Below are 17428 nucleotides of genomic sequence, written 5' to 3' on the forward strand. Positions count from 1 at the left end.
ATATACTTATAGAAAATTGTATAGAGTCCTTGAGAAATTTGTCAAGTGGAAGCCAACCAGATATAGAACAAAGAATTACGTACTTACTGCTTTGCATAAAATTGAGTGTCCTGACCAGTGTGAGGTGATACCTCATTGTAGTTTTGAGTTGCATTTCTCTAATAATTAGTGATGTTGAGCATTTTTTCATATGCCTCTTGGCAATCTGTATGTCTTCTTTGGAGAAATGTCTATTTCAATCTTCTGCCCATTTTTTGGTTGGGTTGTTTGTTTGTTTTGTTTTGTTTTGTTTTTTATATTGAGCTCCATGAGGTGTTTGTATATTTTGGAGATTAATACTTTGTCCATTGCTTCATTTGCAAATATTTTCTCCCATTCTGAATGTTGTCTTTTATCGTTTATGGTTTCCTTTGCTGTGCAAAAACTTTTAAGTTTAATTAGGTCTCATTTGTTTATTTTTGTTTTTATTTTCATTACTCTAGAAGATCTGTCATACAGAGTGAAGTAAGTCAGAAAGAGAAAAACAAATATCGTATATTAACACATGTATGTGGAATCTAGAAAAATGATACAGATGAACCTATTTCCAGGGCAGGAATAGAGACACAGGCGTGGGGAACGGACTTGTATAGACATATATACACTACCAGGTGTAAAATAGCTAGCTAGTGGGAACCTGCTGTGTAGCACAGGGAGCTCATCTCGGTGCTGTGTGATGACCTAGAGGGGTGGGAGGGTGGGACGGGGGTCCAAGAGGAAGAGGATATATGTATACACATAGCTGATTCACTTCATTGTACAGCAGAAACTAACACGACATCGTAAAGCAATTATACTCCAATAAGAAAGAAAATCGAGTGTCCTTTTAGTCTCACATGGCCAAATCTAGGACTTGCACTTTGATTGGGGCAGAGACATCAATGCTTCTCTTTACGACATGCATTTGCTGTGCTGATTTTAATAATACTTCCTGCCGAGGAAAACCAGAGTCCTGCTTCCTGCCCATGGTGTCCCACAGCCGTTTGCTCAGGGTCTCCCACGTGCTGCGTGTCTCATCATCACAACACTGAAACCCCTCCCAGCAGAGGACATTCTTAGGAAGGAGAGCTTTCTGCTGAACAAATCATGGGCCATAATGTGGCTATAAATACAAATCATGCAGCCAGTCGTATAAAGATAACACAAAGGGAATAAAATCATAAAGCTGCCATATATTGAGCACTTAGCGTGTGTCAGATACTGTGCTAAGAATTAGCTCTGAGCTTCACAGCTGCTCTGCCCTGCAGGTGTTAGCATCTCTGCCTCACAGGCTAGAGAACATAGGCGGAGGTGGGCAACGTTACCCCAGTACCACACAGGTAATAAATGTTGGGAGAATTTTTAAAGCAGGTCTGCCTAGTTCAAGCTCCAAACTCAGACTCTGCTAAGGACGCTGAATTTTTCAAATCAGTCTAGGTCGTAGAGATCGGGATGTGATCAAAACAAAACAGAAACCTGTCAGATGCAATTCAGGGGCTAAGGGACTTGATCCACATATCATCAAAGGAGAGGTCTGACCATAGGTAGCAGAGCTCTTGAAAAATTCTAGAAGTTGTGCATCTGCTGCCGTGGAAGTTGCTTTATACTTTTCTCAAAAATTCAGTCAAGTGGTCTGAAAGGTTATGAGTCCCCTCTTCAAAATGCTGTTCTGTTTGGTTCTGCTTTGTTCCATCTGTCAGTATGATATTTGAGCAAATGTAGAAGTGAATTGATATATCGAAGTACATTTTTTTTCAACGTGTGTGAGACAGATTAGAGCAGGGTCAACTCAGAGGAATGATGCTTGAGTCTTGTTGGAGAAAGCGAGGTGTACTGACTTTGTGATTTCATTGTTTCCTTTAAGTTAGGACTTTATTAACCACCTGCTGTGGGCAAGGCATTGCATGCGACGAGGATACACTGAGGAACAAGCAAAGCTCAGTATCCCTGGAAATGCCCCTCCCCCTCCCCCATCTGGGATATTAAGGCTTAGCCCCTGTCCCCCTACACGAACCTACAACTGACCATTTTCAGATTCAATCCACTGGGAGATAGAAGGAGAGCTTTACTCTGTGCGGCATTCCCATGTTCATTTAGTCAAGTATGATTTATTGGCCTTGGAAGATAGTACAACCGCCTTTCTTAGACTCTCTGCTTACTAGAATGTATATTTTAATAATCTGTGGTTTTTTATGTATGCCCTCTGGTGATTTTGAAACACCGAACTCTGAATTTATCGTTTTGATCAAGGAATCGCGTGTGCTCACTGGCCTTGACATACAGCGCAGAGCTGCTGACTCCCTGTCACTAAAACACGCTTTGTGCAATGTTTTCCCGGAAACGGAGATGCGTTGGCACAAATTGCTTCCCATTCTTGCGGTACCCTTGTTAGGAGCAGCATGCATTTTGTATGAGAGCAGGCAGGGGCTAGGACGTAGGCGCGGTCATGGACCTCAGCAAGGCTGACGGCGTGAAAGGGGATGAAATCTGCAACTTTGGTCTCACTAGCACCACGTCCCCTACTGAGTTCACTAGCCACAGGCGATCGGAGAACTCTGAAGGTTAATTCTTTCTGCCCATACGTAGAATTACAGCTCAGTGGACAAAGCCCTTGAAATGTTATCACCCCAGCCAGGACATTTTCAGTGGAAGAAATGGCTGGTAGTACAAAAAGGTTAAACGAATTAGAAAACGGGTCTCAGACAGACTTGCCGGTTTTTTTTCCCAAGAGCTGCCTAAAATATTCTGTAAGTTTTATAGAGGTTGTGACTGGAAACATGTTTCAGCCATATGATTGCCGGGAACTATTAAAATGAATAGCACAAATAGGGCAATTAAATATAGATGCTAACAGATTCAAACCCCAAGAGGAAATGAAGCTGCTTGGTTTCTCTTCTAAAAACACGCAGGTGAATTTCTTTGGAATTAGAGTAAAGACCTATCTTGAAAAGCTGGCTGGATAGGGAAGAAGGCTGAAGAGACTAAAAAATTGTGACTACCTGGCCCCCAACTCCTGAAGGGAGACCTGTCCTAAGTGAAGGTATCAACGTAAGGCCGTGCTCCTGTTCATAACATACGGAGCAGCCAGAAGAGGTGCGCTCTGAGGATAAAAGCAAGGGACCACTGTCCGTGTAGCTTCAGACAGATGCCAAGGCTTCACTTTACACTTCTTAGGTCTCCTGTGACCCCATGTCCCTGGCACCCTGATTTTCCTCTCCTGGCTCACAGCGAGTGTGAGAGGATAGGAAGGTCTCTCTTTAGTACAGATCCCTCGTGTGTGAAGTGAGTACTGACACAGACGATGCGATGTGTGGGAAACAAAAACCGAACACTGAGAGGTGCCTGTCTGCCTGGAAAGGGAAAACCGAAACTCATCGCAGGCACTGCTGGAACACGTTAAAGCCAATGTGTTTCCAACAGTTAGTTAGGGACCAGGGGGATGACAAGGGTTTGGACATCCCTCCATTTTGGCTTGCTGCAAAAGGCAGGGGGTTTAAGAATGGGAATTTGAAAACAGCCAAGACTTCCTGAGCACTTACCATGCAGGAACTTGAAAAATTTCATGTCGTCGTTGCAATAAGTAGTTGTAAACGTTAAAGTAAAATAGCCAGGAAGGGCAGAGCCAGGATCCAATAGGAGGAAGGCTTCACTGGCCTCAGCTTTGCCCGTGGCCTGTGGCTTCACTGTGATGCCCTTCGACCCAGCAGTGTGAGTAGCAATCATTCCTCACAGGGAACTGGACGACTTTAATAAGACAAACACAGGGGACTTTCTTACAGGAGCTTACAAAGAGAGCTTCTTTGTAAAGAATAATTATACGGTGGCCTGACAGAGTAGAATGCAGAGCATATAACTGTGATAGAAAGTAAGTGTTGTGCCTATTGTGATGTCTTCTGAATATGTGACATTCTCTAGAAATCCCAGAATCATGTTGCTGAGGGAGGGTCCTCAGAGATCTTCTAGAATAGCATGTTAGGGTCATCAAGCAGTATTGCAAAGTGTTTATACCCTCAGCGTTCAAACAGATGTTGCTGGAAAAGATATTCCCTCGTGTAACATTAAACCTTTTATCTAATTTAATTTACAGAACTTCTTTCAAATAGTTAGCAACCTTCTAGATGAAGACAACAAGGAAAAATGGGAAGATGCACAACAGGTAAAGCTGAAGTTATTTCAGAACTTAAAATGAAGTTGGTTAAATAAGGCTTCGTAATATGTGAAAAAAGTAATGGCTCGCTATTCCAAGAACATACTAGGAAAAATTTTAAAGTCATTCTAGATTATCTCGTTCTAATTTTAGAGAAAACAAGTGACCTCCTTTATCATAACAATCTATGGAATCAATGATATTTAAAATGTGAAAAAACAGAGCAGGTTTAAGTAATGTTTAACTTTAAGGTATTAATACATAATGACTCTATGCCTTACCCATCATTTTCTTTCCTGTCTACAGACTATAGGAAAAACAGGTAATCTAAAAGGACACATTGCCATATCAATATTGATGTGGTAAGATGCTTATAATGGAATGTTAAATGAAAAAGAATTACCAAGCAGCATGTAAACCTGATTGCACATTTGTGAAAACAGAAATGTAAAAATGTTCAGTTATAATACAAAGATAACTTATGGATGGGATAAACAGCAAAATCATAAACTAGCACTTTAATATTGCTTAAAAAATAAAAAAAAATAAAAGGACACATTGCAAACTAAACTGTGGGAGTACTAACTAGTAAAATCATCTGTATTGACTCTGTTACGTGTTACCTGAATTATGTATACAGATGTGCATTTTGACTCAAAGCCAAGAATTGTAAAAATGAGTTCTCATTACAAGAAATGTATTCTGCTCTTTTTCTCTTTCTGCTAAGCATGGCAACTGTAGCAAGGAGCCTTGTTGGTTTAGTTATTGTTTTAAAAATGCCTGGTCCTGCCATTTGTGCTATGCTCACTGACACATGGTTAATACTATTTTTTCTAAATCACAGAAAAAGTGAGTTAGAAGTTAAGAAAGGGAGAATAAGCATGTTTTTAAAAATCCTGTAGAAATTTAATGTAAACGTTTTCTACTTGACCCTTGTTAAAAAATTCCGCGAGAACAATGCAATATTGAAAATGAATACTTCCTGAGTTTCAAGTGGACCCTCTCTCTCCCTTTCCCTTTATAATCATGTTCTGGGCCTTCAGGAGTAAAGCATGCCCTTTATTTCTATTATCATAGGAACTCTATGGATAGACTCTAAAAATAGTCCAGTGTGGGTCCACCTCATTATCAGGTACAAGTGCTGTGCTTCTGGCCATAGCAAGAAAAAAAAAAAAAATCACTCCTTAGTTTAAGACACGGAATCTATCTTTTCCTACTAGTTTGAGTTATGTATTTGTCCTTGGCGTCATTCTAGAGGAGAACCTCCTTCACTCGCTGTGAGAAAATGGTGTCTTTCCTTAGAATACACTGCTAAGTGTATTCTAAAGTGGCTAAGCACATCTTTGTAGAGTGCTGGAGACTATTAATTATGGATATATTTAGGACAAATGTATAATACCCTATTTAAAACAAGACTGCAATCCATCAGATGGTGTTATTTGCTGCAAGGTCCCAACTTGAGCAAATAATGAAGAGCGGCAGAACTTTTTGTCAATGGAAAATCCTGAATCCATAATCCACCTATTTACTTGTGATTTTGAGTTAAGTATATTCTTATCTTTTAAATATTTTTTTCAGTAGTGATGATCCTTAATGCTTCATTGAAGTAACTATTTGAAATAAAAGCAACTATTCTGTAGCGATGTTTTCATAAATGCAGCCAAGTGGTAAATGAGTCTCCAAGTTTTGGGCACAAAGGGTGAACTCTTCAGAAATAAGAGCTGTTTAAAATCTACCAAAGAGAATCCTTTGTCTATTTTAGAGGAATAGTCTCAACAAAATATAACATAAAGCATAGCTCTGTGTGCATTTGGAAGACTAGCTGAGTAAAATGGTGAATATTGAAGTCAGAAGCGTTTTGCCATTAGAACTCACACTTTTGGACAATAAACAGTGTCATTTCATAGTTTGTTCACTACACATAAACCCCAGTTATGAAGGATGAAACTATGTTTAGCTAAAGAATCCTACTAAAAATACAGTATACTAAAGTGAAAAAAAAAGGCTGCATTCTATATAGCACTGTTTTATACACCATCATTGTAGTTGGAATGGACGGTCCATTTCATTCATGATAATTGTGATGATCAATATTTCCTTTTTATACTGAACGCCCCTGTGTCTCTCCAGGAGTGCGTAAATTGTGGCCGCTGAGCCAGATCCAGGCTGGTACCTGTTTTGTAAATAAAGTTTGGCATCATAGCCACAGTACCTAAGGCTGCTATGGTACAGCAAGGACAGAGCTGAGTTGTTCCAACAGAGACCCCGTGATCCACAAAGCCACTCTCTGACCCTTTACAGAAAAAAAAAAAAAAAAAAAATCAGCCCCGGCTCTATGACATTTGAAAACTGTTGGGAACATATAACTACAAACAAAATCTGCTGCCACCCTAGAAAACCTCTCCCCAAAGTAGACAGGAAAGAAAACAGTTTTATTATTGAATAGGCATTAAGCCAGAATGTGATGTGCCTCACAGGCAGTTCACTAAGAGTTGCAAAGACAGAGAAACTTCATCCTTTAATACAGATGAGCGGATGTTCAACTCATTACACACGTGTTCTCGAGGTAAACAGTAGCTAATTCTCAAGTAAGAGGACTTTAGGTAGTTCATCCTAAATGCACTGGGTAATTGGGATGACCATCTTGTTAGTGAATTGGCTTTATCCAAAGGAAAAATGACCTCTGATATCTTAATGACTGCAGGCAGTTTTGCAACTCAGAGTGAGGCACCTGCTTAAGTCAGGGTCTAACCCTCCCACCGCCCCTCCCACCGCACAGCAATCTAGATGATGACTTTCCACTGAGAGACATCCCTGGGTCTTTAAGCTGGGAAGAGGCTATTTAACTTTCAAAAAGGTTTACACGCATTTCAAAGAGACAGAGAAAGGATTTAACTATTACAAGTTTTCTAAAGTAAATGCTCTTAAGGGAGGGGGGCAAGGGGTTAGGGAGGGTGTCTCTTCTCTATTTTCAACTGGGAGGATTAAACCTCTTCTTTTTAATTTGTGTTTACCCACACACTACACATACTCATAGACACACACACCTACACAAAAATAGAAGAAAAAATACAGTAGCAGCAGGAAGTTTGGAGCTGATGGAAATTTCACACACATTTTTGGAATGTGGAGGAAATTTCACACACATTTCGGGAATGGGATAGGTAAGCAATAGCATTTGTCCCCAAGTCTTCCTGAAATTAAAAAAAAATTACAACTATCTATGCCATACGTCTCTAACTGTAATAACCATTGTTCATGTCTTCAACCATATATGAGGAAGTATACGATGCATTCGAGGTGTCTGATTTTTGGATGGGTGCGGCCGCAAGCTCCTGTAAAATATACGCACTGTGCCTGCTGGCCACCCTGCCCGGCATGTCTTTCTGCTCATCAGAGTCTCTCTCCCCCTTCTGCACAAGCCTTTGCAAAACAAAGCCATTTAAAATTCTCTAATGCACTTAAATTTTTCATGGCTTGAAGCTGCAGTGGTGCTGAATGGCTAAAAGCAATGAACGTAACTTCAAAAGACTTTCTGCTTTAATCTGGTTATATAATGCAGGCTGACTTTGTCAGCATGATGGGTTACACATGCTAAAATTCATTTGTCTTTTCAAATGGACCTCACATTCCACTCACTGTGAGCTATTGCCAGAATCAGGTCATCTTTAAGCAAACACTCATCTGTTTGCAGTGTATGAGGCGGATGATGTTGGGTGTGTCTTACATATGTACATGTGAAACACCTATACTAGAGCTGTTTTATGATCCTGCAAGTATTGCCAACACTATTATTCATACAGCAGCTATTACAATGATTAGAAATAAATGTCTCTCCCAAGATAGTTATTTTACAGTGAACTTAATAGTCTATAAATATTCATGATGGCAATAATAATTATTTTTCCCCAGTGTTCATTGTACAGATGCTAAGTAAAAAAAAATGTAAAAAGCCCCCAAATTTCAGTGTTTGTTCTATGTTATATTTAAGTGAGGAAAGGAACCCATCAAAAGTAAAGACATGCTGCTTCTAAGGGTACAATCTGTTAGATATTTTGAGTTTTCTTGGATTTATGAAGGATTAATCACGGCATCATATCACCTCCAGAGTTCTTGCTGGCTGACATTTGATGTCATTCTCAACCATTAGTTCAAAAAATATACAACTGTTAGATGGGTTAAAAAATAAATTAATAAATAAAAATTTAAAAATAAAATAAAATGATTAAAAATAATTTTAAAAAGTAAAAAAAAATACAGCTGCTGCTAGTTGGAGAAATGTCTTCAAATAAATCAGAGCTCATTTATGATCTCATTGTGTCTTTTTAAAATTCCAGTTATATATTCTATTATATAGATTTTTTAAATTCCATCTAACCTTTGCTTATTTTTGTAGATTTATCCGGGCTCAATAGAGTTAATGCAGGTGATTGAAGATTTTATACACATTGTTGGAATGGGGATGATGGACTTTCAGAATTCATACTTAATGACTGGAAATGTAGGTAAGAAATAGGATGTTTTCCCAAAATCTGACTGAATTTTTAAAAAACTTTGCAAGTATCTGAGTCATACATTTCTAAGTGTGGTACCCATTGTTCATATCTTTGAGTCTACATGAGTAATGTATTGTGGGTATTTGGTGTCTGATTTTTCAATGGGCCAACCACATATTCACTATAGACACATACCTACACACACACATTCGCATGCATCTGAGTGTATTTGTATACATTTATTTAAGCCTACTTGTATTTATCTGTACACGTATATAGCAAATGTTTATTGCTATCCAATCTCATGTTGAAAATATATAGTATATACTATGTGATTATATAAAAAATAAGCCTTGGTGGTCTCGCAAACACTGTTCATGAAGATGCCGAGTCACTTTCTTGTTAGGGGTCCCAAAGAACTGCTGAATCTCCATAAGGGTGGGACACTTCAGAGACCTTTAGGGGTCATTGTCACAATGCTGTTGCTGCCGAAGTTTTCATGAGTAACTTCCAGGACACAGTGTGTCTCTCGGGTCTCTGTAGTGGATTCTGTAATGGTAGCACACGTAAAGTGAAAACATCTTTCTTCCTTTAGCTGTCTATAACATTGTCTCTTATAGGGAGGAATTACACACGGCCTCTTACAGTGCTACAATTATTGTGCATTCAGCCAACAGCAATTATGTTAACCAAACGGCACATTTCTTTTTGTAGTTAAAAATACTGCAAGAACAAAGAACTATTCTTCCTAAATAGTATATGCATTGAGTTGATACATGTTTACAGTTTTATTTCTTTACAGCTTCCTCTTGTGATGTTACTATGACTCAGATTTTCTTTCATTGTCATGTTTTAGCAATCTTCACATAAAGACTACTAACTGTAGATAAAGATGTGTTTAAATCAATATCTTACCTCACATTCTTATTCAAAGGATGTTTAAGTTTTAGTTTCTAGATCAGGAAGAGACCTAACTTTGAGGAGGGATTAACTAGGGGAGTTCACACGGTATAGAACATAACATTTTTATGATTACAGCTTTGGTGGTTCATCTTATACTTGATTTCTTCGGAAGGTCCTTTACTCCTATAGTGACTCATTTGACTCTGAGATATATTCTGCCAGGGTGACCTCAACTTGTAACTGGTAATAGCTAACTACTGGTAATATTCTTCAGTTGAAGAGAACCTGTGTAATGGAGACCTCAAAGGTCTGCAGACGGTTCCATGCCCACATGCCATCTTCATGCAGCTTGAGGCCTTACGAGTTAGAGTTATGCCTTAATCCACTTTCCAGAGGTGGTGGAGGGCCCAGACTTTTGCCGAGAGTAGATGTCCAGCAGCTTGTGCTGGTTCACGAATGAAGGGAGCTGTCCTTGCTATGGGCAAGGAGAAGAAAAAGTGACCGAAAATAGTATCTTTATTGAAGGATGAATTCAGAAATCAGAGAAAATCCAAATTAAATGTCCATTCCAAAAGTGTCTGGGCAAAGAGAGGAAAGGTAAAATCTGTGGAAAAAGGGGGTAGCATGTTGGGTTATGAGTTTGGGGAACGTGGAAGGAAAACCCTAGAGAGATTCTGGGGACGCTGGTCATTCAAGGTGGAACCACTCTTCTAAGGGCCTATGATTTTTTGGGGGGAGGAAGGAACCAGGAAGGCTGCTATGCCAGTTTGGACAATAGTAATTTACAAGAAAAACAGAGGGGGAAAAAGCAAAGAGCTATTGTTTTCTTGATTTTTGTTAACCTTAGCACCTAATTCTAAAACGCATGGCTAATTAAAAGTATTATCAGATCGAAACATGGCACGTCTTCAGAATGTGTTTGGAAAAAACTTTAAAAACCGAAACCAATCTTAGAGTCTAGTAACTTAAATGTGAACTTAAAGTAGGCTGTTTGAATAACAGCATACCAAATGCCCTATGGTACTAGTATTGCTTACGACAAAAATTCCATAAATATCAATAAATTGCAAATCTTTATTCCTCTTTACCTTTCTTTTGACTTACCAAACTTGTATTTTTGAAAAATTTGTGTTAAAATTATGCTTCGCCTAGGTTTGCCTACTTCCTTTATCATCACTAAACTTTAAGAAGTATATTAAGCATAGTGACAAAGCAGTTTAATGCTGCAAATAAAACCAATATTGTCCTATATTGTCTTCAGTCTTGTGTAAGGGCAGTGTGATTGTTTGGCCTGCTGATTGCTTCACTGATTATCCATATAAGAAAAGGTTATATTCTGTGAATAAGTATCCCAAACATTATTACACCACCCAAAAGAGATTTTATTTATTTTGGTTTCTCCAAATACTAGTCGAGGGACTGGCTTACTGTTGTTTGATGACCAGAAGAAGGTTATTCTCAATAATATTTAAGAATTTTCCAAAGTATATTCATATATTAGTCAGAGTTCTCCAGAGAAGCAGAACCAATAGGATATCTGTAGGTACATAGAAATAGGTTTATTTTGGGAGTTTGGTTCATGCAATTTCAGCAGCTGAGAAGTTCCAAGATCCGTTCTGTGCAAGCTGGAGGCCCAGAAAGCTGATGGTGTCATTCTAGTCCAAACCCGAAGGCTTGAGAGCCAGGAAAGCCAATGGTGTTAAGCCCCACTTTGAATTCAAAGACCTAAGAATCAGGAGTGCTGATGTCCAGGGGCAGGAGAAGATGGATGTCCAGGATAAGCTGAGGGTATATTCACCCTTCCTCTGACGTCTTGTTCTATTCAGGCCCTCAATGGATGGGACAATGCCCACCTGCATTGGTGAGGGAGAGCTTTACTCAATCTACTGATTCAAATGCTAGTCTCTTCCAGAAATACCCTCACAGACACACCCAGAAATGTGGTTTAACCAGCCATCTGGGCATTCCCCTCCCAGTCAAGTTGACGCATAAAATTAACCATCACAATCCACTCATATCAAATTGGGTAATATAAATAATAATCACTTATTATTCACATTCTTCATGGTATCCAATTTGATACTAGTATATGTAAAGCATGACTATAGTGTTGTGTCAGATATGTCCAATGTTTTTGGACAAGGACACACAGAGAGAATAATTTGCGGTGACAACTTGTAAACTGTGTGAGTTGGCATTTGTTTTATGTCCTAAGTCCAAATATTAATTATCCAACATCAAACTTACACACACACACACACACACACACACATGCTTGCAGGCTCGCAGACACACATATACACAGCATGTTAGTGATAAATAGAGACTAGGTAACTAAGAAAGTTTGTTTATTGCTTATGCCCATTTTTTTTTTCAGTGGGTTGGAATAAGACTCCTTAACGAAGGGGGTGGGTGGTGATGTGATGAATTGGGAGATTGGGATTGACATGTATACACTAATATGTATAAAATAGATAACTAATAAGAACCTGCTGTATAAAAAATAAATAAAATTAAATTTATAAAGACTCCTTAAAGAACTTCCAAAGATCATGTCTTATAGAGACTACGAATTTTTTTTTATAAAGCCTATATGCACAGCACCTCACTTTTCTGGAATATAGATAAGCTCTTGAAGAAAGAGACAGAGTTGAATAACCACAAATAAAAGAAAGACCATACAATTTAATAAGAGAGTCTCAGAACCTTGCAGATAGCTTATTTTATTTCAACTTTAAATAGTTTGGGGTTTTCTGTTTTCTGGTTCCTTGTTTTGACAGAAAGGGTTGGGAGCAGAGATGGTACTGTTAGAATCACATACATAGCAGATAGAATACCTGAAACAATAAAGAAAAAGAAGTTCTGAAAGAATCTGGCAGAGTGGAGCCCATATGGTGGGAACAGCACTCTTCATCAAGATAAAAGTTTCTATAATCTGATTAAGATGGAAAATGAGTGACATGTCTTGGAAAGATTTTCTTCCAAAATAATTCAAATGAAAAGTTTTGAAGCTTCTTTTATCTGAAAAGTGTCCCTACCTGTATCACCTTTTATAACTGAAATGCTCTTATATGCTAACTATGAGCATGTTGGTATAAAGGTGAGCATGTTCATTGTGGGAGGGAACAGGTCCATAGCTTTGATCAATTTCTCAAACGACTTATGACCTCAAAAATTTATTAACACAAGCCTCGGAAAAAAGTATTCTATGAACAAAGATGTTAAACAATCCAATACATTTATAAAGTAATTGAATATTTTTTATATCACATATGAATATGACATTCAAAATAGACACACGATAAATTATAATGAATAAAATTTAGTGAGCACTTAGTAAACACTACTAAATAGCTTATATAATGACTCAGTAAATGAATGAATATGAAAAATTGATGTGCTACAGAGAGATTTAAATTTTCAATATGCCTCAGTTTATCCTAGAGTTGTATTCTACATGTTCTAAATATGCTCAAGTGATCTTCTTCAGTGAAAAATGTGAATTTTTCAATATATTTTTAAAATATTTGTTATCGATTAGGTCGGGGGACTATATCTTAATATTATTTAGTGTGCGTTCAAGTTATTTTTCTTCAACAAGAATATTTCTTGAAGAGTGTTTAAACTGAATTTCTACGCTTTCTCTCCAAACATTTCCTCTTCGGTTCTTTTCAGTCCCATTCTTCTCTCATCACTTTCCTGAAATTCCCCTCAGAAAAGCCTTCTGGAAACTCCCAATTGCCAAATTAAACCCCCACTGTCTCTTGAAACTGTCCATTCTCTTAACATTTGTGTATGTATTATATTATAAAATAGAATTAAGGGATAAAAATTACTCATGACTCAGAGGTATTTAGAATTTTTGGAGGCAGTAATGTAAAACAAAGCAGAGTATGCACTGAAGGGGAGACAAGCACATTGTTTGAGGCCCAGCTGTTTGCAGTTCCCAAGACAGAACAGGATGTATGCGACCTCACCTGATCAGAGTTACAGGACAAGTGCATGGATGACAGCTGCTCTCGAGCATTTGTCTAAAGTTGTGGCAGCGTGTTTTATAGTTTTTTATTATGATTTTAGTTGTCTATTTTCCATAATCACTTCAAGTAGCATATTGTGTTTGCCTTATTTGTTGGTAAGAATAGCCTATTCTTTAGAAATTAAGTGTTTTAGTTTTGGACTTAAAACCTGAATTGTGTTCACCAAACTGAATTCAAGGAGGATCTGTCATGTGATGTATGTTGCAGCCCACTGACTGTGTTCAATTAAAAACAAAAAGAATTTGTCTCTTACTATAAGCAAAGCCTTTCCTTAGTGATTCAGGTCATTAAATGAATAAGCTTCTTGTCTACAAAGAGTTTGCAGTCCAGTTGTGGGCATAAAAGAATTACATAGATGAATAACATACCAAGTGCACTCTGGTGTGTGTCATGGAAACCAAATGTTACAGAGATTCATTCCGAGAGATGTTGTTCCATGTAAGGAACTAGAAAATGTTCTTCAAGAAGGAATCATTTAGTGTAGATGTTGAAGGATGGCTGGATTGTTGACAGTCCAACCTGAGGCACAGTGAGTGACAAGGAGATGGTGACATCCCAGAACATTCTTTTAGCAAAAACAGTATAGAGTTGTCCAAGCTGAGATAGTGCTTAGGGGATACGTGGTCTATTTTGATAAAAATACCTATGTATGGAGGTAAAGGAAATGAAATAAACTTGGAGAGGCATGCTGAGACATGGTGTCACATGCTTCCCGATTCCGAAGACAGTAGGGAACTCCTGAGACTTCATCGATGGGTGAGAGCTGTGCCTTGGAAAGACACAGGTCACAGCAGAAATAAAATTTGTTGAGATTGAAACATATTTTAAACACAGAGACCAGAAGGCTTTTTATAATAATCCTTGCAGGAGATAATGAAGACTTGAGTTAGCGGTAGTAAGAATAGAAACCAAAATGTACTTATATCAGTTTGAGACTCTGAGGGTTGAAATGATGGCATTCCGTAACTGAATGCGGTGTCAGAGAGAAGGGAGGAATTGGGATTATATTGATTCAAAGAACATTTGAGAGTGTCTTTCACATATTAATGTTTAAATGCAAATGTACCCCTCAAGTGGAAAAATAAAATGTGGTCTTGGGTTTTGGTAGAGAAGTCAAATTTATGATATACCCTTGGTAGTCAACTGCATAAAAGTGATGGTTGAAGCCAGAAAAGCATTTTCAATGATCAGGACAGTAATAAGAGGGGTAAGATGGAAGATGATGCCTATATTTAAAAAGAAAAAAATCCTGACTATGTGTGGTGATGGATGTTAACTAGACTTCTTGTAGTCATCGTTTCACTATATATAAAAATATTGAATCATTATGTTGTGCATCTGAAACTAATGTTATACGTCAATTATATCTCAATAAAAATATCTCTGTATATGACTATGGAGAGATCTCTAGGATATATTATTACCTGAAAAAGTACGTATAGTCATAAACCAAGTTAAGAAATATATTTTGTTTGCAGATAAAATTTACACATTATACTAGGAAGAGGTCATGTAAGTTATAGAATAGAAATCAATGTTGAGGGAAAAAAACAACAACAAAGAATCGTTACAGATATCAGAATAAGAATAGTCAGAGGTAGTAGGTATAAGGGGTTCCGGAACAGGGCAGTAGGAAATCAGTGGCATGTAATTAATAGGAGAGAGAGAACATATCAGAACAATACTGTAGTTAATATCAATTGCTGATAAAGTTCAGAGTAGTGGAGTTAAGAAAAATCTTATGTGATTGCTGGTGGTAAAACATAAGAGTTCTCCAGGAAAAGTGCAGACACAATGAACAAGATCTAAATTTCCAAGCTCTTTAGGTGGTTTCAATGGATTTACCCGTAACCTTTTAACACAATTATCTCTAAGGATTTAGTTTGCACAGATCAACGTTGCTACATCCACTTAACACTATCTCACAACAGTTCCTTAGGAACTCTTCAAAGTTGACAGTATCAGATAAAAAAGGAATATTGTTAGGCTAAGAAAGTCTCAAGATACAGAATATTAAAGTTACTGGCTGTAAGGAATTTCAGAAGTCACCCCTATGTACACCCTTAGAGATAGAATATTCTGGAAAGTATAGTTCCAGTTTTTCTCTAGTAATCCAATAAGGCCAGTGCCTTGAAAACATTAATGTTAAGACATTTTTCTCTTCCAAGCTAAATATCACTGTCTCTTCTTGGTTTAGAAATATGAAATGCTGGGCTTTTCAGAATGAACATTCATACTTGGTGTTTTCTGAAATTGAGTCCAAATTCAATCTTAAGAATGACATGATGCAATTTTGACATCTCCTTTCTCTCCACAATGCTGGCTCATCAACATCAAACCTGTGTTACTTCTTACACTCACTGGTAAATTTAATCATTCCTTTAGAGAATATCTTGTTCTTCAATTGAGAAACCCGTCTTCAATCTGATGATGTAATTACAAAAATAAAGTGGCTTCTCTTTCTAGGCCTATTTTCCTTTCCATCACTGCTTCATTTTGTGGGTCATACACCTCCATCACTTGTTTAACTTCCTTTCTTTGGAAACAAGATGGCTGTAGTGAGTTGACACCGAGCCTGAAAAATACACAATTTAACATCTTTTTGCTGTTGTTGTTTATCTGTAGCACCTGATGTTGGTTCAGTCAGCTAGACTTGAGTCTGGAAGTGTCAGATTCTACATCCTCTGCCTGGCTTACTACACTTTTTCTTGCTAGACTTGTGAAGCAAATGGTATTTCTGTAGGTCAGAAAGAACAAACTAAAAATACCTGTTTGTTTTTTTTTTTTTAATGATACTAACATACTGGTTCCATTGAGAAAATAAATAGTTCAAGCAGCATTTTAAAACTATGGCTTGGAATAATATGCAGCATTGAGTTCTTTGATGATTTCTCATTTAATAGGAATTATCTCATTGCATTTTCTATGATACAGTTATTCCAAATGGTTGGGGTGAAGCGCTCTGACGAGGCTGTTGAGAAAGGGCCATACCAGACTCTTTTAGTGGTAGGAAAGACATACTCCTTACGGGGATATGATGAGAACCCCATTTAGATGCTCCCTAATGTCGGTGTAACAGTTTGGGAATAACGCATGGATTTAACTGGCTTTAAGAGGGTGCCAGGTTCTGTTTTAGGTTCTGGGCATTTCTCAATGAACAAATCAAATGAAGCTCTTGCTCTCATGGAACTTGTGTTTTGCGGCAGGGACAGAGGTCAGTCAAGCACCCTCTGATATGCCCAATGGTTCTAAGTGATGCGAAGACAAGTCATCAAGAAGGGTGACACAGAGGGGAGAGAGGAAGCGGGGGATGGTCGGGAATAAGTGCTAGTTGAGTATATACCTGGGTGCCTTGAGAGCATGGGGCACGGTGACATGTGGGGACAGACCATCTCCAGCAGAAGGAACCAGCACAAAGTCCAGGATGTGTCCACGTGCTTGGCATTGTAGAGGCCTGGAGGAGGCCGCTGATGGTGGAGTGGCTGACAGAAGGGCTGTGAGAGGTGGAAGGGGAGTGAGGACCAGACTTTGGAGGGCGTTTGACTGTAGGTCTCTGAACGAGATGCAAAACCACTCAAGGATTTGAGCAGAAAAGCAACCGGATCTGGTATATGTCCTGAAAGGACCATTCTGACTACGGACTGTCAGGGGTATGAGTGCATACAGGGTGACTGGAGGGAAATCATGGCAATAGGCCAGGCGAGAGAGCTCTGTGGTTTGGACCAGTTGCCAGGGGAAATAGTGGGAAGAGGCCAGATGCTGGAGGTATTTTAATGGTACGTCTGACCGAGTTTACTGATGGCTAGAAATAGGGTGTGCAAGAAAGA

General features: G+C 38.3%; 1 protein-coding gene across 1 annotated transcript in view; it reads left to right on the forward strand.

The window, feature by feature from the left end:
- The window catches only part of ADGRB3 (adhesion G protein-coupled receptor B3), an 802351-nt gene that overhangs the window by 399409 nt on the left and 385514 nt on the right, over window positions 1-17428 (forward strand). The window contains exons 12-13 of the mRNA XM_079939099.1: window positions 4106-4174; window positions 8562-8670. Coding sequence (XP_079795225.1) covers window positions 4106-4174; window positions 8562-8670 — 178 coding nt within the window. The remainder of the gene's footprint in view (window positions 1-4105; window positions 4175-8561; window positions 8671-17428) is intronic.

This window comes from Stenella coeruleoalba, assembly GCF_951394435.1.
Source record: "Stenella coeruleoalba genome assembly, chromosome: 12".
Lineage (NCBI taxonomy): Eukaryota > Metazoa > Chordata > Mammalia > Artiodactyla > Delphinidae > Stenella > Stenella coeruleoalba.